Source organism: Lissotriton vulgaris, chromosome 5 (genome assembly GCF_964263255.1).
Source record: "Lissotriton vulgaris chromosome 5, aLisVul1.2, whole genome shotgun sequence".
In the NCBI taxonomy this organism is placed as follows: domain Eukaryota; kingdom Metazoa; phylum Chordata; class Amphibia; order Caudata; family Salamandridae; genus Lissotriton; species Lissotriton vulgaris.
This window is the reverse complement of record NC_141693.1, coordinates 1,101,221,279-1,101,245,545: the sequence shown is the minus strand read 5'-3', so window position 1 is coordinate 1,101,245,545 and position 24,267 is coordinate 1,101,221,279. Positions and strand designations below refer to the sequence as shown.

The following is a 24,267-nucleotide window of genomic DNA, read 5'->3' as shown; positions in this document are numbered from 1 at the left end:
TGAGGACTCCTTTCAGCATAGGCAATGTTTTTGCTGATTTTTCAGAGGTGGAGAAAGTATCAAACAGGAAATCTTCTTCCACTGGTTCTGCGTGCATTTCCACGTCATGGTTAAGGGCTGCCCTTTCTATTAAAGCGTTAAACGCCGCCGTGTCTTCAGTAGGCGAGGTTTTTACATTGTAAGACTGAATGTCTGGTGCAGCTTGTGGATCATCAGTGTCTGCAGCATCAGCCCATTGCTGAGGTTCCTCTTGGTCAGTGTCCGTATGATAACTGAAGGCCATTTGACCGTACTCATCACCCACGTCCTCCTCGCTTTGCGTTGGAGAAAAAGCAACTTGCTGTGAATAACTCTGAACATGTTCAAAGAGAACTGGTGAGGAGGTCGAGTCTTCTTTCCTTTTAAGAGGTATTTTATATGCCTCTAAGGGATGTTCTGGTGCGATTTTCCGTTTATGGATGGTGAGTCTGCCAGATTCCAAGTCGATGAAGAGCTTCGACTGGTTGTCATACGAGGGTTCCTGGTATATAACCCCCTCAGGATTGGACTTTGAAGGTGCGGACACTGTTTTGGATGTGTCAGTGCTTTTGTGGTGCTCGATAGGTTTGGGTCGAGCTGTTGGTGGCAGACCGTATGTAATCGGAGGTGGACCTATGGATGAGCCGACCTTTTTAGAGCTTGCCGTAGTCTTCGACCCGAGCTGCTTCTTCTGCTCACTAGCATGCTTGCTTCCGTGCATCGACTCGAGCTCACTGTGCGTAACATGTACGGCCTTGGGCGTCGATGCAACCTGCTGTTTCGGGTCTGGCTTGGTCTTCGACTCGAGAGCTTTGCTTAGTAGCGGTTTAAGCGCAGAAATTGTCGGTTCGACAGTCTTTTTGGCCTGTAGACTTTTAGTCTTGTCGCCATGCTTGGGCGTCAACGTCGACTGCGTCGAGGCGACGTGCTTGACTGTAGAGATTGGCTTCGGCGCCCCCGTCTTCGAGGCGGCGCCCCCGTCTTCGAGGCGGCGCCCCCTTGTGACCCCGAAGGGTTGCCGACACTCCTTGACTTGACTGGCGTAGATGAGTCTGATGGCGTCGGTCCGATGACTACTTTCAGTAGTTCAGGTTTTGGTTTTGGCTCCGTAGGTTTCGGTTTCGATTTTGATGGATCGACCGATGGCTCCTTCGAAGTATTCTTAGCCGGGCCTGGAAGCGGGGCTACAGAATGTGGAGTAAGATCTTGGCTAAGGCCTTTCGGCGATGCCTCGACCTGAGCCGTAGGGAGCGTATTATCATTATTAGGCCCTGCTACTGCGGTTGGGCCTGGCTCATCGCTGGAGTCGTCATCGACGGCCCCGATGGCCTCTGCGTCATCCCCTACCTCGACGACGTCTTCTTCATGGACGTAGTCCTCGTCTTCTTCGTCCACGTCTAAGTTGGAGTCATGCTCCGACGCTGGGTCCGACTGCTGGTCAGGATCCTCGTCGTCGGCGCCTTCCTCGTCACCGGCCTCGAAGATGTTGTCCGGCTCGGGCGTCGACTTCTGCGCTGACTGTCTTGCTGCGCGTCGAACTCGAAGCGTTTTCTTCGACCGGAACTTCGAGCAGGCCATACAGATGGCCTCGTCGTGGTCCGGGGATAAACATTTATTGCACACAGGGTGCACATCAATGTGGGGGTATTTAGAGTTGCAGACAGGGTATCGTTTGAACGGGCTCCGTTCCATCGTCGTCGTAGTTTGGGCCTTTGGTGTCTAAGTCAAAGCTGCCTCCGACGTCCTGTTCGAAGAACTGGAGAAAGATAGGCACCGAACGAGACAATACCGACGCCCCGAAGGCCTTTTGGCCTGAACAACGAGTTATAATAAAGTTTCCGAACTGGAGTCGAGAAGTACATCCGAACCCTATGGAGGAAAAAAACAATCTGGGGGTGGAGAGGATGCCCATGCGCACTGTAGTCCAGGGGAGGAGCCACCTATCTCGTGATACTTCGAAGACTCTTCCAGGACAACAATGTGCAATCATCCGGACCCAACACTAGGCGGCGATCTATGCACAGATATGAATTCAGCAGCCCACATGCCTCAAACAGTGGTTTTGTAGCTGCTGAGGCAAGAGGGGCATGGGACTGAGCTACAAGTTGGCCCTTATGACCTGGGTATTGTCTCTGAGAACCATGGCCTCAACCACAAAAGGGCTGATGTAGGAGTCTGGAGTTGGCGTCCGCTCTCTCATCAAAAAGGCGAGAGCAGACAAATAGTATGCCCATTAAAGAAGCTTCAAAATGCTCTGGAGAAGACTGTAGACTCCACCCTGGCATGGCGCTGAAGAGCCACTAGTATCCATAGCTCAACCTAAGCAGTCAGTCAGGTGCAAGCCAGAAAGCTTGACAAACTTTACGGTAATCCTCTTAAATAGCCTGCGTAGGGGCAAACTGAAGGTTGTCTGGAACAGCTGGTAAACCTTTTGCCACGGTTATCCAAAAGAGTGTGAGAGTAGAGGTCTGTTTTTCATTAAGTCCAAAAAGGTTATACATAAGGGCCTTATGAAATGCTAGCAGGGGCTCTGAAGGAGCCTGACCTGGTTGACATACCTCAGTTAACGGTCTGTACTTTCATAGTGGGGAACTGTAAAAGTAGAACTTCTGCCGCCCTAGGCATAACAACTATGAGAGAAGCACTTTCCTTCATGGCAGGACCTGGATGGGACACAACACCAGTATCTGGAGAAGTATTCACACCACTGCCATCTTGATGTTCTCATATCAGTTTTCCTCATCAAATTGGGGAACACAGTAGTCCCCGTCATCATATTGGTCATCATTGTTTGAGTCAGTTAAAAAAAGACTAGGTAAAGTTTGATAAGGGCAAGTTGAGTAGGTTACTCCGGTAATGCGCTTTCGGGTAGAGAGCCCATCTAATTGCAGATTCCTCACATTTTGAATACTTCCCTGGTGTGAGACTGGGTTCAGAAACTCTTTTAGCAGTACCTTTGTGCGCTGACTGCTCCAAATCGACACTGTTCCATGCCAGATGTGATGTGCTGTGCTTGGGCCTACATGGGGCACCCATACATGCCAACATCAGTGGTATCCTGGACACTTCCGCACCGACAGAGTCAAATAGATTGGTTGTGACCAGTGTGCAGATTCCTAGATGAAAGTGAAGAGACCAGTTCACAGAATGGGGAGGTGGGACAGTCAGTGGGGAACCTGTGGTTAAATAGACTCTCTACCAGAAACAGCGTTACTGTAGATAAGCAACTTATTCTTCTGATAGAGACTTCTAACCACAGGTTCCTCACCTTTTAAATAGATACCCAAATAGTACCCCCTAGGTGGTGGGTCAATGAACTGGCTCAAATCAAAGTCCTGAAGAACAAAACCCTCTTCTCAGCAACCCTGGCTGACTAGAAAATAGTGCCTCATGAACATATGGAGCGATAACCACTTAGCAGCTTGACAAACGTTTAGAACAAGCATGCCACATATAAAAGCAGTGGGAGCACCCTTGGCTCTGGTAGTATGAGCATGGAAGCCCTAAGGAGGCTGCTTTTTTGCCAGTGCATTTACAGATCTTAAGGCAGAGCACAATCCAGCTTGATATCTTATTCTGCATAGCTTTGCCTTTTTTTGCTTCTGTGAACTCGATAAAAAGCTGATCATTAACCAATGGTCTGAGGTAGATCAATGTAGAAGCAGAGGATTATTTTTGGGTCCAACTGTTAAAGCCTTTCCTCCTCTAATCTGGAGAATCAGCTTATCCAGTTAGAACATGGTACAAGATGGGTCAACAAAGACCCTGTAGCTCGTTGACCTGTAGGGCTGATGTTATAGCAACAAGAAAGACTGTCTTGAGGGTAAGGAGTCTGTGAGAGAACAACTGTAGAGGGGGGCTCACAAAGACATACACATGAGGAATGTGGGAACAAATTCAAGTCCCAATGGGGCATAACAAAAGGAGGAGGAAATATACCTTGTAACCCTTTGAGTAACAACATAACCACAGGCGATTTAAATAATGATGGCAAGTCTGGGAACCGTAAAAATGCCAAAAGAGCTGACTAGTCTCCTTTAACAGTGCCCAAAGCAGGCCTTGCTGTGATAGGGACAACACAAACAACAAAAATTCAGACAGCTTGGCGTGGGTCAATCTGTTTAGAAGTGCACCAGAACACAAACTTATCTCAACACCATGCATATACAGCTTTGGTTGAGGGATGCCTGGCTGCAAGGATGAAATCAGCTATTTTGAGAGGAAGGTCGAAAGCACTCAACTGTTGCCACTCAATCTCCAAGGACAGGCCCAGGTGCAGTACCCTCCCTTGCTGCTGCGACAGATCGTCCTTAATAGCAGCCTGATCGGAGGGCATATGCTCATGCCCAGGAGTTCGGAATACCATGCTTTCTGTGCCCAATAAGGATCCACTAGGATGACTTGTGCCTGGTAATTCCTGATCTTCTTCAGAACTTGGGGAAGAAGAGTTATCAGCTGAAAGGTGTACAGGAGACACAAGTTCCACTCTATGTGGAACTCTTCCCAGAGCAAGAGACACCTGGAAATTCCAATGCACACAATTGCTGACATTGCGCATGCTCAGAGGTGGTGCTGGGATCAAGCCAGGGTTCACCCCATTTCGCGGAAAAGACCCTGCGCCACTTTTGGATGTTACTGCCATTCATGATCCGCAAGACGCCAGTGGCTTAATTAGTCTGCTCTGGCGTTCAAGGAATCCACCAGGTGGTATGTCTCCAGAAAAATCCCTTGGTGGTCTAGCCACGTCCAGAGATGCAAAGCCTCCCGGCATCCTCAACCCCACCCTACCTTGCTTGTTGCAGTACCACATGGCAGTGGTTTTGCTCATGAGCACCAGCATCCCATCCTTTTCAAGGAAGGCAGACAGGCTTTCAACACAATGGACCAGAAGGCTGACATGAAGCCAGACCATCACCGGAAATTCAGACTCCTCTGATCTCCACCTTTACTAGATGACAACCCCAACACAGAAAAGAGGCATCAGTCACCATTGTGAACTTTGAGTGGGTTAAGGAGAGCGGCTTGCAACTGATCCAATTGCGGCCCTCCAGCCACCACTGCAATCCTTTGCAGTCTCCTCCGAAATCTTGACCAGATAACAAAGATTTCCCCTGGTGTTGTATCCACTAGGATTTAAGATCCCACTGCAGAGCCTGAATATGCCATCTGGCGTTCTAGCCAGCAGGATGCAGGAGGCAATCAATTACAGTTGCTTAAGAGTCATCCTCCTTAAGATCCAGGTCAAAGGCGGAGACATCAGAAACATAGCCCATATATCCCATCTCCGGGGGGGGATCAGTGTGAAAATGTGCCATGTCCAAAATGGCTCGGATGAATGGCAGCATCATTGAAGGAACCAGGTGTGACTTCAGCTCGCTTAAATTGAACCCCAAAGTTGTTAGCATGTTCTCCGTAGTCTGGAAGTGGGAGTTGACTACCTGGGACAAGCCTGCATTCAGCAACCATCATTGAGGTAGTGGAAGGCTGGGACCCCTGACCTCGCAGATGTGCAACCACCGACATAACTTTTGTAAACACCCAAGGTGTGCTGGTAAGGCCAAAGGGTAGAGCAGGAAGCTGACGAGGCTTTTGACGCACAGTGAATGGAGTCTTGTCTCATGCAACAAAGTTTGGCTTTATGGTTCCGTATGGCATTTTGGTTTATCTGGGTGCAGTCGTCGCAGACCCTGGAGACGTGCTCTGACCTCAGACACCATAAGCAGACTTTGTGAGGGTCTGTTACAGACATCTGCTTGCAACAGTTCCTACATGGTTAAACCCTGTAATCTTAGTGGGTATAATTTTGTCTTGCACACAGGACAAATGTAGAAAAGTAATACTCAGAAAGATCAAGAAAAAGCTTTGTATCAGTGTCTGAATGTACGGAAAGAAAGGATCATGGGTGGAGCTTACATGTGGCTCCACTTTTCACTTCCATGAAAAGACCATGTTGGCATGGACCCACACAATACCACCTACCGATATGCAGGAGTACTACTTTAAAAATTCTGTACCAGGGGATTAATCACAATGTGAGGAATCTGCGTTTAGAAACATTTAGCAGGAAGATAATTTTTGAATCAGGAGGGCCTCCTGTTCTATTTGGGTGGGATGTTTCCAAGAAAAATTATTTTTTTTGAGGAAGAAATTGAGAGGGCCCAGGTCAAGGACAGGACGAAGGCCTCCAACTTTCTTGGGTACCAGAATGTAGCATGAATAACAACCACAACCTACTTCTGGCGTCCGCACCCTCTCTACGGCTCCCTTGACCAAGACAGTCACCACTTCCGGGCGGAGTAAGGACAGATGGTCTTCCATCAGCCTGTCACAAATGGGAGGCATGGGGGCAGGGTAGTCACCAAGGGGAGTAAGCAGTCCCATCAGACAATCTGGAGAATCCAGAGGTCTGATGTTATCGACCTCCAGTAGTGCAGGTGATGGCGTACTCCCACTGTATGCCAATAATGGTTGGAGAGCAAGCTAAAGAGGTTTGGAGGTTGCGGTTGCCGGGGGATGGTGGACTGGCCTGAACTCTAGCTGCCCGACTCACGGGGTCTGGTGGTACCGCGGCCTCGGCCATGCAGAGGCTGGGGAGCTTACATGCAGTGGTGGATGGGCGGGTCAGGACGTGGCTGTAAGCCCCTTCTGTGGCCACGAAAGGAGCTAAAGGCAGACCTAGGTTGGCAGAGGGCCATGGAACTGCCAAAGGACCATAGCTCTGTTATCTTTGAAGCACTACAGCGCTGAGTCCGCCTTGCTTCTGAGGAGACAAGAACCATCAGAGTATCAGGGCTCGAAAAATCCACTAGCATTTGCGAGCCAGATTTAATTAGGGCAAGCAATTTTTATGTCCTACTCGCCATTTCTGGGGAGTAAGCAGACAAACCGACTTTTGACAGCAGAGCAAATGTGACAAGATAGCAAGATTTAAAGGAATCTTTATTGCTCACAAATTTAATGAGCAATAAAAATGCCTTTAAATCTTGTTAACTTGTCACATTTGCTCACAGAAGTCAAGTGCTTTACAGTTAGGTCGAGTACATTTTACGTTACTAGACCTGCAGGTCTATAACAATTTTTTGATTGTTCAAGCCACGAGTATGTCCATAAGCTTCACTTGGACATCCCTCTGAAATGCAAGTAAGGACACAGAAAAAAAAAACGCTCTGTCTAGTGAGTCGGTCGTACCCAGCCCACATCTGCTCTTGAACTTGGTTGCATCTCTCCTGTCTGCAATATGGGACCATGGGCAGCACCTGCGCAACAGAGCATGGGAGAAATGGCCAAAAGGCCAACGGGGGTCACGGACCGTAGTGCCAGGCTGGTGGAAGGTAACATTTTCTTGCCTAAAGTGTCCAGCCTCTTGGATTCCCTATCTGGTGGAGTGGTAGGGAATGTGCATGAAGTTGAGGCTTGGAACAACAAGCTCTCCTGGGTAGGGTGTTGAGTGAGGAAATTGGGGTCCTCTGGTGTGGGTGATGGCAGTGAGCAATTGTCCTGTTCACAGGAGCCCCTGTGCTGGGCTTAGACTATGTCTATGTAGGATGTCCGTAAGGGCTTAAGTAAAAGAGAGAAGTGGCTCTGAGGGGGTCACTCCAGGCTGAAGCACCTCTGCCAAGACGATAGTCCTGACTGTCACTAAGGGCAGGCTAAGGTCCAGGACCTCAGCCGCCTTCTTACCATCATCCTCCGTAGCCACAGTAGGAGAAGAAACCATGACAGTATCTGGGAATGTGCCTACTCCAATGACGTCCGCCAATTCCTCACACCAGTTCATGTTGGGGTTAAGGGAATGGCATTTCTCGGGGTCCAGAGGCCCCTTCCCAAACTTTCCCAAATCCTAGCCCACAGGAATAGGGCTCAGGACTGGAGGGCAAGTCTCCAGTCGGCCTCAGAGTCGGTGTTAGCCGACGCACCTCCGACCCCATGTCAGAGTCCGAGATGAGAATGGGGACGGTGTTGCTGGAGAGCACTGGCATTGCCGGGAGCGTTGGCATTGGAACTGGCATCGGAGATGGTCGAGGTGGTACGATCAGTCTGGATCTATCAGTGAATCAAAGTGGCCTGACTTCGCTAGACCTGCTGGTGGGGAACCAGAAAGGGCCCCTGCCGAACCAACGGGCCTGAAAGCGCACCAGAGGGGTGGGCCACCCAAATAGGAGGTGCCTAGCCTCATAAAATTGGTGGATTGGGCGGGGGTCGCTCTGGCTCCCGGAAACTCACGAAGGCGCAAAACCGGCCCAGACGAAGGCTGAACCGCAGAGCCAGGTCTCAAGTGACGATGTTCCCTCGTCTCACCAGTTGACTTAGACAAACAGGGTGAAGTTGAGGACCTCTTCTACTTCGAATATATTTTCTTCTTGTGGGACTTACCCAACGCCGGACGAATTAGACTGCGACGAACAACGATGGCTCTGCGACTGATCCAGGGACCTTTCTCTCGACTGGGATCGAGTCCGTCACGGCTACATACATTGAGCAGCAAAGAGCTTGAAGGACCACTTTCTCAAGGCCTTGGGGTGCATGGCGCAGCAGTCAACGAAGGTCTTCGTATCATGCTTCAGGCACCAGAGGCAAACAAGATGAGGGTCCGTCACCGACATCTGTTAGTGATAGGTGCCACCGAGCTTGAAGCCAGCTTTACTAATAGACATCCCTGCCACACCAGGAGGAAGACCTAAAAAACTTTAGGCAAAAAGTTTTTAAAAAGTCAGCCAAAAATGACTTGTGGGTAGCTTTCTGGATCTGTGTTTACTGGCGCAGAAAGAAAAGAACAGACGAGAGAGCTGGGGTGGCCCCTATATTCCCTCTGCACACGTCACTTCTGGCGCGGGCTATGCCTCGCAGAGCCGAAGGGCAGCACACAGAGGTGAGTGATGCCACGCAGAGCCGAACTAAGCCACCTAGAAGGAAGCAGGGGTACTGCCCATGAAAAATTCCCAGGTCCAGTCTGATGTCTGTCGATAATTCTGAGGTAAGTAATCTGCACCTAGAAGTCTATCAGATACGCAATTATCAAAATGTTTATGTTGACATTATTATGTCAAACAGATTTGGTTGGTGGTAAGGCCTTTTATGGCCCGTATGAGCAGGGTGGGGATATACATGGGGAAGACCAAAGTATTCCAAGTGTCAAGGGGCAAGAGAGGTAGAAGTAAGCTGGTAGTCTTTGTTGAATCGGGTGCTTCTGTTGTGAGATTGGCTCATCTCAAGAAAATTAAGAGAACGGGGTGCATGATTTCTTTTTAGTATGTCATCTGCATGCACTAGGTCTGCTTTTACCTGTTTCAATGTAAGTGTCTGGTATTTCTCAAATGCTTCCTGGGGAAGGGATCCTAATTCTCTTATTTTCTTCATGCACTCTTCTTTCTTCTTTAGAAGCATGCCCTGCCGATTTGTCATCTTTTCCAGTTCTTTGGTATCGTGGTTAATGGCATCCATGTGATCTTTCTCCATATTCTTTACACGATCCAAGCTTTTCTGATGGTCTTTGAACTCAGATTCAGTTTTGTCAATGGTGTTATCAAGCTCTAAAATGGGGAGATGAAGAAATAATATTGGAGTTTAAAGCCCACTAAACTTCATAAGGCTCATTATTCCTAACACAAAGCAGGTGATTCACTGAGACAGGCATTTTAAAATATCTCAAATACACATTATTGGAAAACTATTCAAGGTTCAGTGCTAGATGACATATACCCCCCCATAAAGCCCACTGTCTAAAAGGTAAAAGTAAAGAAAATGGATGATAAGTACATCACAATTACAACCATAAATAAAATTAAACCATGCAGAACAAAGTTTTGATCTCTCAACATGTTTTTCAAAACAACCAATGGATTTCTACAACTCTATTAAGTGAACGGAATAAAACACACACACAAAAAATTTAAAGGCCTTACTGAAATAAAGTATCATCATATTTTTTGTTAAGATTTACTCCAGACTATTCGGTATTACTACACAGCACTCTTCAATCCAAACAACTGGGAAACAGAAATCAAAGAAAGACCCACTCCTAACTAACACCATATGGGAATATTGAGAGACGACGTCACACTGAAGCCCTTAACCCCATTTCACATATTTCTAATCCGTGCAGAGATAACTGCTTTACCTCTGGTGGACAAGTTACCTACCTTTGGTTATGCCTTATCTGGTAGAGCTATGATCTAGCCGCAGATTCCTTACCTTTGAACTTCCAGGCGTCAGGCTGTATTCGGAAGATTTTAGATAGCAGTAACCCTGTTCACCGGTAGGAGGCTTTGGTCAACTCCACGTGACATCATAGGCACGTGTTCTTCGTCGTTCTGATGTCAGCAGCGTCAATATAACCACCACTCAGGCACGCTGAAATCAGTACATTTCACAACTTTCCACGCCAGAAGCGCGGAGCCATAAAGTGACTGCCCATGATGTGTTAAAAGAGGCAACTAGCGCCCTGAAAGGAAAAAGCCCTCGACCGTAGAACCAATCTGCAGTGTGGGGAATATGGGCGGGTCAGTAAGGAATCTGCGGCTAGATCATGTCTCTACCAGATAAGGCGTTACCGAAGGTAAGTAGCTTGTTGATCTGATAGAGACATCTAGTTGCAGATTCCTTACCTTTGAACAGATACCCAAGCAATACCATTCCTGGAGGAGGGACTACGGAAAGGTTTGGAGCAGGAAGTCCTGCAAGACAGAGCGACCAAACAGGCCTTCTCTGCGAACCTGGGAATCCAGGCAGTAGTGTCTGGCAAATGTGTGCAGCGATGCCAGCGTGGCTGCTTGGCAAATATCAGAAACAGGAACACTACGCTGGTGGAATGAGCTCTAAGCCCTTTAGGAAGATCATTCTGCTCTAAGGTGTGACAGATTTTGATACAGAGGATAACTGAGCAGGATATAGTCCTATTTGGACAGTGTGCCCCTTCTTTACACACACGTACCCTACATAAAGAGTTGGTCATCCCTCCGGAACTCTTTGGTTCGATCAAGTGGCCCTATAAGGGGTGTATTTACCCTAGGGGTAGGTGGCACATTGGTTACTACCTCGTACTCCCCTAGAATGCCCTAAATTGAGTATTTAAAGGTCCCTCGGGACCAGATCTGCAGATTCGACTTCCTGGGAACTGAAGGACAAACAAGACAAGACACCGCGAGAACCAAGGACCTGCACAGAACCTGGCAACAAACCCCGCTTCGCTGCTTGCTCATTAGAAATTGCAAAAATCCGAGTCATCCTGCAGCTGTGCATCCTCTCCAACCCTTGAAAGACTCTCCAGGACTTCGACAACCAACTATCATCTCCCTTGGGGTGAAGGAGCCATCCCCCTGCATCAAAAAGGTCTGTCCATTTCACTGTGCTGCTGGCCATCGGGCCCACTGAGGGAGCACCACTTCAGGAGGGGGTCTCCGTCGCTCTAAGAGGTCAGCCCAGTTTCTCAACAGAGATTCGAGTCGTTAGACCCTCCAGGAATACCCCCCCAAGCACCAACACCATGGGTACCGGGGCACTTGCTCCACCCAAGACTTGCTTCCTGTCTAGCCCGGATTCCACGGCCTTGGAAGCCTTTCTGCATGTCAAGGGAAAGGACAGATGAGACCCAAAACCAGAGATGCTCTGCTGCCTTGTTTTTTCCCCCTCTGCAAGTACACTGAGAGCCTCAAACTCAAGTGGCCAGCCAACGAAGCACCTATGCACCCAAGGTCAACAGCTTGGGTCCATGACTTCTGACTGCGTCCCCCGGGCCTAGGGGGTCCCCACGACTTGAGCCCCCCTTTGGATTCATTCAGACTTGTCCTCAAGTTCCCCCTTGCAGCCTTTGTTTCGGGTCCCTTTGATTTTATTGATGTAGTGTTCGAGGATAACAACCGAACCAGCCCGTCCGCTCCCGGATATACTAGGGCAGGTAAAGTGAAACTGCTGGTGGTACTTTGGACCTTGCCCTCCTCCCATAGCAGCTTAAGTAGTAAAGGGCACCTCTGAACTCCGCTTGCAAGTACCTCTTTGCTAAGTGTGTTGTCCTCCTAGCGTTCAAGGTGCATGCCTCAAAAACCGTTATTTGAGCTACTTTTCTATTTCCTTCTAAAATCAACATCTCCACTTGTACTAAAGTTATTCTAAAGAGCTTGGTGTCTAAATTTGTATAAAAATCTGCTTTATTTTTATAAATTGGTCTCAGATTTCTTATCGAGTCTGTGAACCATGCATTGACTGTGTGTGTACAGCAAATGTGTAACACTCAGCTGTGAAGCACAGGTGAAGCAGTGTGCTCCCACTCCCTTTCTGATTAACACTACCCTCTGATAAGCCTAAGCTGCTCGACCAAAGTACCACAAATAATAAATAAATAAATAGAGCACTTGGTATTATTTAAGTAAGCCTTGTAAACCATACAAGGGCTGACTGGACATGGTGTGCCCTTACAGCTTTCTACATCCGCCATTTGGCTTGTGCCTCCAACAGGATTCATAAGGCCAAACAGATGCAAGATGTCCACAACTAGGATTTGAGTCGTAGTCAAAAACCTTTGAACTCCATCATATCGACAACCCTCGACGGAGGAAAGGCTTTAATGTGGGTTGTGTTCAGTACGGCACTATGAAGGTCAGCCTCTGCATAGGAGAGAGCTGGGACCTTTTGAAATTGTTGGTAAATCTCAAGTCATGGAGGACAATCATCGTCCGCTGAAGGTGCTCTCTGACCAGTGCTTCCAAAACCCGGTCGTTCAAGTATGGAAATAAATGGACACCTGATAGTTGTTGTGAAGCTGCCACAACTGCCAGCACTGGCATAAAGAGCCAAGGAGCGGCTGCCAGTACGAAAGGAAGAACCATGAGATGGTGGTGCTGGAATCCTACCACGAATCTCTGTTAATGCCTGTGGGCGGGAAGAACCGGAGGATGGAAATAAACGTTCTGGAAGATTTAGGAATGCCAAACAGTAACTGGTATTCAGAACTAACAAGTCTAGTCTCATTTACCCAGGCTAATCTGAGTCCTAGGGAGGTGCTCTGCCAAGGGAAGATCTTTAATGTTTCTCCCTTTCACACAGGTGGCAGGGAGAAAAGCAGCATACCACCCACAGGTGCCAGAAAGAGCAAAAATTATTTTTTTATAATTAAATATTTGTTTTGTATTCTCTTTGATTAAAATGATTGAAAACACTGAACACAAAAATAATGCTTTTTATACAGGACCTGGTAGTTTGTACAGGAAAATAAAATTAATGTAGGCTGGCTTTAAAAAATATATGATTTCAAATGCAGCCAATGTAACTTGTTCAATTGCTAAAGATCTTTTGAGATTACAAACCATTTGATCGTGCCAGGGTGTCCTTTATCCGCTTGTTGATTGCTTCAAGTTCAGATGTAGTGGCAGTAAGAATGGTTCCGCCTTCAGTCTCTCTAAGTTCATTCAGTTCCTTTGGAAGATATGTCATTATTAATAAAAAAATTCTTTAACACAAAGCATTATTTTAGCGCTCTGTTTCTATCACAAAATATCATTATCATGTGCTACAAGCTTTAAGACCCAAAGCAAAATTTCAACTAAAACCACACAACTATGCAATGTTTATCGCACCAGTTTAAACTGAGAATAAGTTATTCATATATAAAAAAATGCTTCTACTCCGCAGGCTTCCCTCGGTACCACAGTAACAAGATATGGCAGTAAAGGGTGGAAAAAAACCACACCTAATTATTTATAAGGAGGGAGTCAGGCAAAGATACATCCTAGCCCCCTTCCTGTTTTTAATTTATACAAATGGGTTGTAGGCTTTCTTATTAAGTAATGAACTTGATGCACAAGTTACTTACCTTCGGTAACGATATATCTGTAAGAAGCAGTAGTTAGTGTTGGATTCCTCACCTATCCCCAGGCGTCAGACTGGATCCGGAAAGTTTTGCGTAGCAGTACCCCTGCGCGTCGGTAGGCTTCATCTGCGGCTCCGCATCCGTCGTCGGTGTCGTTGGCGCCGGGACGTCGTTGTCGGAGTACTTAGACACCGCCCTCGCGCGCTGACGTCAGTTCTTATACACAGCTTTTCCGCACCAGAAACGTAGAGCCATGATAAAAACCGACACTCACTGGTGCCATGAAACTAGGGCCCTCAAAGGGAAGAACCTTAACCCTAGATATCGGTTCGCAGGACGGGGAGGATGGGTGGGGCTATAAGGAATCGAACACCAACTACTGTTTCTTACAGGTATATCGTTACCGAAGGTAAGTAACTTGTGCAGACAGGAGAAGAAACAAATGACCCTCTTCCTACACAGAGATTCAGAAGGCGCCCAGCGGTGGAGAAGCACAAGTTATTACCTTCGGAAACAATATATCTGTAAGAAACAGTAGTTAGTATTAGATTCCTTACCTTAGAATATCCCCAGGCGTCAGACTGGATCCGGAAACTTTTGCGGAGCAGTACCCTTGGGCGTCGGTAGGGGTCGTCTGCGGCTCCGTGTCATTCGTCGGCGTCGGGATGACGTCGCCGGAGTACTTAGACGCCGCCCTCGCGCGCTCACGTCAGTTCTTATACACAGCTTTTCCACGCCAGAAACGCAGAGCCATGATAAAAACCAACACTGGTGCCATGAAACTAGGGCCCTGAAAGGGGATGACCTTAACCCTAGATATCGGTTCGCAGAACGGGGAGGATGGGTGGGGCGGTAAGGAATCTAACACTAACTACTGTTTCTTACAGATATATCGTTACCGAAGGTAAGTAACTTGTGCATCTGAAAGAAACAGGTTAGTGTTAGATTCCTTACCTTAGAATAGATACCCCAGCAATACCAACACCGGTGGTGGGTCTGCGAACCAAGATCAAACCAGAAAGTTCTGGAGAACAGAACGGCCGAAAAAGCCATCTCTCCGGACTTGGCTGTCCAGGCAGTAGTGTCTAGCAAACGTGTGCAGCGAGGCCCACGTAGCTGCCTGACAGATGTCCTGCAAGAGGACTCCCCGACCCAGGGCAGTAGAAGCCGCCGTGGCCCGAGTGGAATGGGCACACAGCCCCACAGGAGGCTCCTTTTTAGCCAGTGAATAACAAGCCTTGATGCACAAAACGACCCATCGAAAAATGGTTCGTTTGTACACCGCCCGTCCTTTCTTAGCGCCCACGTAACCAACAAAGAGCTGGTCATCCACCCGTTTTGGGTCCAGACGGTGGAGCCTCTTTTCCTCCTTCGAAGGATGCGGAGGCGGAAACGAATATGCTACTTACCAGTATGCATCTGTTCTTGACATGTAGGGCTGCTGACATTCATATCTGTGCATAGATCGCCGCCTAGTGTTGGGTCCGGATGATTGCACATTGTTGTCCTGGAAGAGTCTTCGAAGTATCACGAGATAGGTGGCTCCTCCCCTGGACTACAGTGCGCATGGGCATCGCCTCCATCCCCAGATTTTTTTTAGCCATTGTGGCCAAGATGGAGTGAAACTCAGTGAATGATGACCATGCTATGAGTACATGTGAATACTGCAGCTGCTACAGGCGCCGGGGAGGAGGGCGGGCGATATGAATGTCAGCAGCCCTACATGCCAAGAACAGATGCATACTGGTAAGTAGCATATTCGGTTCGAGGCATGTGTGCTGCTGAATTCATATCTGTGCATAGAATACATAGCAGTCCCTCCATTAGCGGCGGCCGCCCGTGCCAGCTGCAGCAGTTTGGAAAAGTGTTTTGAGAACAGCCTGCCCTACAGCTGCCTGCTGTTTGGAGTGTACATCAACACAATAATGCTTAGTAAATGTGTGTGTGGTAGACCATGTGGCTGCTCTACATATGTCTTCCAAAGGAATGTTTCCAAGGAATGCCATAGAGGCCCCCAACTTTCTGGTGGAGTGGGCTCTCGGTGGAATGGTAAGAGTACGTTTTGCTTTCAGATAGCAGATCTGTATACATTTAACGATCCACCTAGCAATACCAGCCTTGGAAATAGGGTTACCTTTGTGGTGTGGTGCAAAGGCGACAAAGAGTTGTTTAGTTTTCCTAAAATCCTTGGTCCTATTGATGTAATACATTACGGCCCTTTTAACGTCAAGGGTATGGAGCATCCGCTCCGCCAGTGACTCAGGATTTGGAAAGAAAACAGGTAATTCGATTGTTTGGTTGATATGAAATTGAGACACAACCTTGGATAGAAACCTAGGGTTAGTGCGAAGCACTACCCTGTTGGAATGAATTTGAATAAATGGCTCTTGGATAGTGAGTGCTTGCAATTCACTAACCCTCCTCAGCGATGTAATTGCTATGAGGAAAGCCACTTTCCACGTCAAGAACTGAATCTCGCAGGAATGCAGTGGTTCAAAGGGAGGACCCATCAGCCTGGTAAGGACTACATTGAGGTTCCACTCAGGAGCTGGTGGAGTCCGCGGCGGAATGACTCGTTTGAGCCCTTCCAGAAAAGCCTTAATGGCAGGCACCCTGAAGAGGGAGAGGTGCTGCCTATTTTGGAGATAAGCGGCCATTGCAGACAGATGAATGCGAACGGAAGCATAGGCCAGATTACACTTGTATAGATGGAAAAGGTAATAGATGATGTTCTGAATGGAAGCATCCAGTGGGTTAATGTGATGCTCCGCACAATAAATGATAAACCGCTTCCATTTTGCCGCATAGCATGCTCTGGTGGTGGGCTTTCTCGCCTCCCGAATGATGTCCATACAGTCGGAAGGTAAGTGTAGGTAGCCAAATTCTAGGACTTCAGGAGCCAGATCGCCAGGTTGAGCTGTTGCGGATCTGGGTGCTGAATGTCGCCATGGCTCTGCGTCAGAAGGCTGGGTGTGAGATGTAGCCTCTGATGCGGTACCACGGACAGTTCTAGAACAGTGGTGTACCATGGTTGGCGCGCCCACGTTGGAGCAACCAGGATGAGAGTCATCGAGTGCTGCCTGAGCTTGCGTGCCACCAGCGGTATCAGAGGTGCTGGGGGAAAAGCGTACGCAAATTTGCCTGACCAGTTCATCCATATTGTGAGAGGTTGGCCTGATATGCAGTGCTCACTATTCTAGTGAACACTATGTATCAGTCCAAACAACCCTTATTGATGATTGGTTGTAAGTCAACCTTATAGACCAGCTATCCTAGTAGCGTGGATACGAGCAGTCTTCAGGCTAAGCTCTAGAGGGCGTGTTAAGCCAGCTGTTATACCATCACATATACCCCTTGAACACCAAGTGAAAGGACACCACACAAGTTGTTATGAAAATAAACAGATATTTATTTAGAACACAACAACCCTGGACTCTTTATGAGGACAGGGTGCTAAGCACAATACAAAGCTCTTATGAAAATACTTAAGTTCGCACAAATAACGCAAATGCCCGAGGGGCACGGAAAACCATATACTACAAAAGTGGAATGCGAAATACTAGCAGGTAAGTAACTAATCTCAGAGACTTTAGGATCGCTAGGACTACTCTACTGAACCTTCAGATTACAAGCAGGAGGCCTAGGGGGATCGGGTGCAGAGTGTGCACTCTCACGCGGGATGCGGGACAAAGTCTATGCATACTAGTAAATGCAAAAGTTTGTGTTCTCGGGCGAACCCGACTAGGTAGGTCAAAAACGAAAGTGGATCTGGACACTTAGAGAGTTGTTCTACGCTGGAGCACCGGGGTACTCGGTTTACCTAGCCCAGGGGCTGCGGTTGCATAGGGTTCAAGTGTCGTCGGAAACCCTCGTTGACGAACCAGGAGCCTGAAAGAAGAAGTTGCTGGCAGGCGACCAGTGAAGATGTTCCGGGCTGATCCAACGACGGATCAGTGAAGAAGAGTACCTGTAAGCAGAGGGGACCAAGTTCTGAATCACTAGCCAGTGATTAGGTGGGCACCAGGTTGGCACCGGACGAGGTCACTCAGCCAGGTGAAGAGGTGACACTGGATTCTGCTGCTGCACCGACCAGGGGCGCTGATGTCGACCAGGCTGGAGGTCTGCGAGCTGTCCCACGTCGGATGTCTGCTGCTGGCGATGCTGGATCCGGTGAAGGAGGCAACAAGCCTTGGCTACGGCAAGCCCACGTGGCGACACAAAATGGCGTCTTGGGTGGACCAGGAGGGTCCGAAGAAGGTCCCCTTCAGGAGGAGACTAGGGCCAGTCTAGAGGAGCTAGACCAGCGGTGAAACAAACGTAGGACGTCGTCTGGAGGGTCACTAGCCAACGGGCAACTGACCGGACAACGTGGCAAGCGACAAAGAAGCAAAAGGGCCCCACGCAGATCTGGTGGAAGCTGGGGGGCTGGTCTTCGGTGCTCGTGCTGCTTGGGGTTGGGGCTTCTCTTACCCCACTGCACCCACTCGAGGGTCCCTCGGCGGTCGTGCTGGGTCAGTGTTGTGCTGGTTCCGATGGTCACCGGGTCCTCTGGTCTCGTCGCACCCACGGTTCTCAGCTGTGCTGTAGAGGCAGGTAGAGGTCAGAGAGGGCAGGGAGTCCGGGTCTCGTCGTGCTGGTCGGTCTAGTTCCGGAGGAAGGACGTTCCGCAAACCGCAAGAAACTTAGTTGGTGCCTGCTGCTGCAGGGTGACTACTCCTTAGTCACAAGGGAGAAATCTTGAGAAGAAGTCGAGAGTTCCTTTCGTGGAAAGTAGTTTCAGGATTCAAAGATGATCTAATTTGGAAGGGTCCCCGCTCCTACCTTTATCCTAAGGAAAGGGGTGGGTACGCGACTAGGTCCTGCCCTATGGGTGGGACCAGGGAGGGGGGTGGTTACACCCCTCTCCCCTGCCGGACTTTCCCCAGCTCAGGGGCTGGTGTGCCCCTGGAACTGGTTCAAGCCGGCCTATGCATAGTGAGCACCGGGGTGCCACTTGCAGTCACCTTCCTATTCAGCCCTGCCTACCCAGGATACACAAAACCCTGTCTGGGATGGTGCTAGCACCGCCACTGACAGGAAACCCTTTGTCCAAGCTCCCCTCGCTGGAAGGACTCCCAGCTACAGGGGGTCAGACTCGTGTCTGTGGTGGCAGCATCCATTTTGTGATGCTGAGGCTTGAGTTAACTTTAACCGGGGTTCACAGTTACATACATGTCGTGTCCCTCTAGAAGGGTGGAATGCTAACCCCGTCGCCAGAATTGGCGAGGGGTTAGTATTCCAATTCGTATGACACCTTACTCGACATGTTTTGATAAAGCGATACCAAAGTTGGCAAATAACCGCGAGGATTATAATGCACTTAAGAGTATATGGTACGCGTTATCATAGAACAGCTATTAGGACTTGGTTCCGCAAGCTGCAGACGGGCTCAGCTCATGCCAGAGCACCATCTCACATAATTCCAAGCACTCTGCCTTCAGGATTGTTAAGGCCTGCCATAGGAGTGACTGATAGGAATACATGTGTCTATTTTAGGTTTAGAGATAGGAATACTATATCTAAAGCAAAGGGTGATTACACCACCTTGCCCCAGCTGTCGTGCAGCCAGTTGTGTCAGATTTAGATGGCCAGCCAGGGATGGCATAATACATGCTGCAGCCCCTGGTAGGCCCTGGGTACACCTATGCCCTGAGTTACAGGGTCTGATAAGGTGGCCCAGTACCAATTGGTAAATGCACCTAAGGTACACGTGTCAATTTAGTGAGAGAACAGCTAGGCTGTGGGTCTGATTAGCAGGCCCACAGCCAGGCAAAGTCGTAAACCAGTGAAACAAAAAGCAAAAATCTGGGTGATCATAGGATTGCAGACCCTACTCTCCTACATGACCCCCCCCCCCCCAAAACTTTGGGACAATAAACTAACCTTGACCAGGTGAGTCTTCTTGCTCTAAGTGGAAATACCTGGAGAGCCCATCTGCATTGCCATGATCAGTGAAAGGTCTATGCTCCACTGTAAAATCCATCCCCTGTAGGGAAATGGACCACCTAAGCAGTTTGGAGTTTTCACCCTTCATCTGATTTAGCCACAAGAGGGGCTTATGGTCGGTCTGAATCTTGAAATGAGTGCCAAACAAGTATGGCCTCAGTTTCTTCAGGGCCCAAACCACAGCAAAGGCCTCCCTCTCAATAGCTGACCAATTTTTCTCTCTGGGGGTCAGCCTCCTGCTAATAAAAGCAATGGGCTGGTCATGACCATCAAAATTCAGCTGAGATAGAACAGCTCCCACACCTAACTCAGAAGCATCTGTTTGGACAATGAATGGTTTGGAGTAGTCTGGACTCTTTAGGATAGGTGCTGTTCACATGGCCTGCTTTAGGTCATCGAATGCTTTTTGACAGCCTGCTGTCCACTGAACTGGCATCTTTTTACTTGTCAGGTCATTAAGTGGAGTCACAATTGATCCATAATTCATGACAAACTTTCTGTAATAACCAGTCAGGCCCAAGAAAGCTCGAACCCGAGTCTGGGTGGTTGGAGGAGCCCAGTCCCTGATTGACTGTATCTTGCTCTCCAGTGGCTGAACCTGGCCTCCACCTACAAGGTGGCCCAGGTATACAACCTGTGTCTGCCCTATCTGGCACTTTGTGGCCTTGATAGTGAGACCTGCTGCTTGCAGTGCCTCTAACACTTTCCTCAGGTGGACCAGGTGATCCTCCCAGGTGGAACTAAAGACAGCTATATCATCAAGATATGCTGCACAGAAGTCATCCAGCCCAGTGAGAACTTGATTCACCAGCCTTTGGAAGGTGGCAGGTGCATTTTTCAAACCAAAGGGCATTACCACAAACTGATAATGCCCACCAGGGGTAGAAAATGCTGTCTTGGGCTTGGCTTCCTCAGCTAACCTGATTTGCCAATACCCAGCTGTCAGGTCAAATGTACTTAAGCAGTTGGCAGAAGCCAATCTATCTATAAGCTCATCTGCCCTTGGTATTGGGTGGGCATCAGTCTTAGTGATTGCATTGAGACCTCTGTAGTCTACGCAAAACCTCATCTCTTTCTTACCACCCTGGGTGTGAGGCTTTGGCACTAGAACTACTGGACTAGCCCAAGGGCTATCTGAGGGCTCAATGACTCCCAGCTCCAACATTTCATGCCTTCTGTTTTGATGCAGTCTCCGACATGATCAGGCTGCCTGTAGATTTTACTCTTAACTGGCAGACTGTCACCAGTGTCAACCTCATGGGTACACCAATTGGTTTGGCTGGGTGTCAGAGAGAACATATGTCTAAAGGATTGAAGAACTTGTTTGCAATCCTCTTGCTGATGTTCAGAGAGGCTGCCACAAAAGACAACACCATCTACTGACCCATCATCAGGGTTCTGAGTGAGCAGGTCTGGGAGAGGGTCATTCTCTTCCTCCTGTCCCTCATCTGTGGCCATGAGCAAGCTCATGTCCTTCCTGTCAACATATGCCTTGAGCCTGTTTACATGGAGCACCCTGAGGGGGCTCCTGGGAGTTCCAATGTCCACCAGGTAGGTGACCTCTCCCTTTTGCTCAATGATTGTGTGGGGCCCAGACCATTTGTCTTTGAGTGCTGCTGGGGCCACTGGCTCCAACACCCACACCTTCTGTCCAGGCTGGTACACAGTCAGGACAGCCTTTTGGTCATGCCAAGCTTTTTGGAGTTCTTGGCTAGCCTCAAGGTTTTTAGAAGCCTTTTCCATATACTCAGCCATCCTGGAGCGGAGACCAAGTACATAGTCCACTATGTTGGTTGCAGGCTTTTTGAGAGGTCTCTCCCATCCTTCCTTCACCAAACACAGGGGTCCTCTTACAGGATGCCCATACAGAAGTTCAAAAGGGCTGTAGCCAACCCCCTTCTGTGGGACTTCTCTGTAAGCAAACAAAAGGCAGGGTATCAGGACATCCCATCTACGCCTGAGCTTTTCAGGTAGTCCATGAATCATCCCTTTTAGGGTCCTGTTGAACCTTTCAACAAGCCCATTGCACTGTGGATGATAGGGTGTGGTGAACTTGTAGTCGACACCACATTCCTTCCACATAGCAGTCAGATATCCTGACATGAAGTTTGCACCTCTGTCAGAGACAACCTAATTAGGGAAGCCCACTCTGGAGAACACTCCAACTAGGGCTCTTGCCACAACAGGTGCTGTAGTGGTCCTAAGGGGAATAGCTTCAGGATACCTGGTGGCATGGTCCACCACCACCAGTATAAACTTGTGCCCTGATGCTGTCTGGGGTTCCATTGGACCAACAATGTCAATCCCCACTCTTTCAAAGGGCACCCCCACCACAGGCATTGGTATAAGGGGGGCCTTTGTTGTGCCACCTGACTTGCCACTGGCTTGGCAAGTGACACAGGAGCGACAAAACTCCTTGGTATCTTCATTCATGTGAGGCCAGTGAAAGTGTGAGACAAGTCTGTCCCAAGTCTTATTCTGGCCTAAGTGTCCTGCAAGGGGAATCTCATGGGCCAAGGTAAGAAGGAAACCTCTCTGTGACAAGGGGATAACCAGCCTCCTGGTTGCACCAGGTTTGGGGTCTCTTGCTTCAGAGTACAGGAGTCCATCCTCCCAGTATACCTTGTGGGTACCTGTGGCGTTCCCTGCAGCCTCAGCAGCAGCCTGCTGTCTGAGGGGTTCAAGTGAAGGGCAGTCTAACTGTGCCTTCCCCAGGTCTTCTCTGGAGGGTCCCCCTGAACCCAGAAACTCAACCTGATCAGGTTCAAGTTCTTTAGGCTCAGTTTCCCTCAGCTCTGTAAGGTCAGCCTCCTCTGAGACTTGATCCACAACCTGGGGCAAGGGGGAAGGCAATGCCTTAACCCTACTGCTCTTCTTCTTGGAAGGTGTCTGGTCCATTGTTCCAGGATCCAGCACCTGTTCAGTGGGGCATCTTCTGGCCTGTGACCTAGTCACAGCAAGCACATGTGCTGGCAAGCCTAACATTTCCATGTGAGTCCTCTGCTCCACTTCTGACCATAGGGATGTCTCCAAATCATTGCCCAACAAACAATAAACTGGGAGGTCTGAACTAACCACAACGTTCTTTAGGCCACTTAGCCCTCCCCAGGAGAAAGCAACAATTGCCACACTATGGTTGGTAGTGACATTGCTGACATTGGTCACTAGGTAGTCTGTACCTAGCATGATCTGTCCAGGGTCCACAAAGTTAGGTGTCACCATTGTGACACTGGCACAAGTGTCCCTGTAGGCCTGAGACATTTTTCCATTAATAAAAGGTGTCTGCCTGTATTTGCCCAAAGTATTGGGGCTTACATCAGGGGATATATCCACATCCCCTGTACAGACAAGGACAGCCTGAGTGAGTGTGCCAACTAAGTTGTCATACCCCTCAGATCCCAAGGTTAACCCAACTAATCCCTTGGGAGGTGCACTACCACTGCTGGCTGTACTAGGGGGCACAGGTGCCTTAGGGGCTGCAGTGGCAGGAGTTTGCCCTCCTCCTTTCTTGGTGCACTCACTAAACCAGTGAGTTTTACTTTTACAGTACTGGCACCAGCTTTTGGACTGGCCTTCTTGAGTCTTCTTCTGTTGGGAAGCCTGACCCCCACCCTCTTTGGTTTGTTGGGGACCTGTTGAAGACTTCTTGTCATTTTGCTCATTCTTAGTATTACCCTTCTGGTCTGCTTTCTTCTGACCACCCTGGTTCTGGTTCTGCTTGACCCTTGTTCTGACCCATCTGTCTGCCTTCTTTCCCAATTCTTGGGGAGAGGTCAGATCTGAGTCAACAAGGTGCTGATGCAACAACTGGTTCTGACAATTATTTAAAATCTGTTCCCTCATGATCAGATTGTACAATCCTGTGTAATCAGTAACCTTACTGCCCAGCAACCAGCCCTCCAAAGCCTTAGTGGCACAATCCACAAAGTCAGACCAATCCTGAGACTGAATTTTCTGGGTATCCCTGAACAGCAACCTGTACTGCTCAGTGGTTAAGCCAAACCCATCAATAAGTGTATTTTTCAGGACTTGGTAATTGTTAGCATCCTCAGCTCTAGTAGTGAGGAGCTTATCTCTACCTTTGCCTTCAAAGGAGAGCCACAAGACATCTGCCCACTGACTCTGGGGGACGCACTGGACAGTGCAGGCCCTCTCCAAAGCAGTTATCCATTTGTGGTAATCATCCCCTTGTTTAAAGGGGGCACTATCTTACTCAGGTGTCTAGTGTCTAAACTCCTGTCCTTTTCTCTAGGCAAAATGCTGCCACCAGTGAGGTCTACCCCACTCAAATTCTGCTCTCTAGCAAAGGCAAGCCTCTCTTAGGCCAGGGCAAGTTCTTCCCTTTCAATCCTCAGATTGGCTTCCCTCATCTTTGCTTCATGCTCTCTTCTCTTAGGGGATGACATCCCTCTACGAGAAGAGGTCTGAGAGCCATTGGTTCGAATGGATCTGTTAGAGCCTCT

General features: G+C 48.8%; 1 protein-coding gene across 1 annotated transcript in view; it reads right to left on the bottom strand.

Annotated features, from left to right (window-relative positions):
- Positions 1-24,267, bottom strand: part of SMC3 (structural maintenance of chromosomes 3) — an 889,895-nt gene that overhangs the window by 175,174 nt on the left and 690,454 nt on the right. Inside the window, exons 23-24 of the mRNA XM_086922774.1 lie at positions 13,317-13,425; positions 9,301-9,548 (exon numbers count right to left, since the gene is read on the bottom strand). Coding sequence (XP_086778900.1) covers positions 9,301-9,548; positions 13,317-13,425 — 357 coding nt within the window. The remainder of the gene's footprint in view (positions 1-9,300; positions 9,549-13,316; positions 13,426-24,267) is intronic.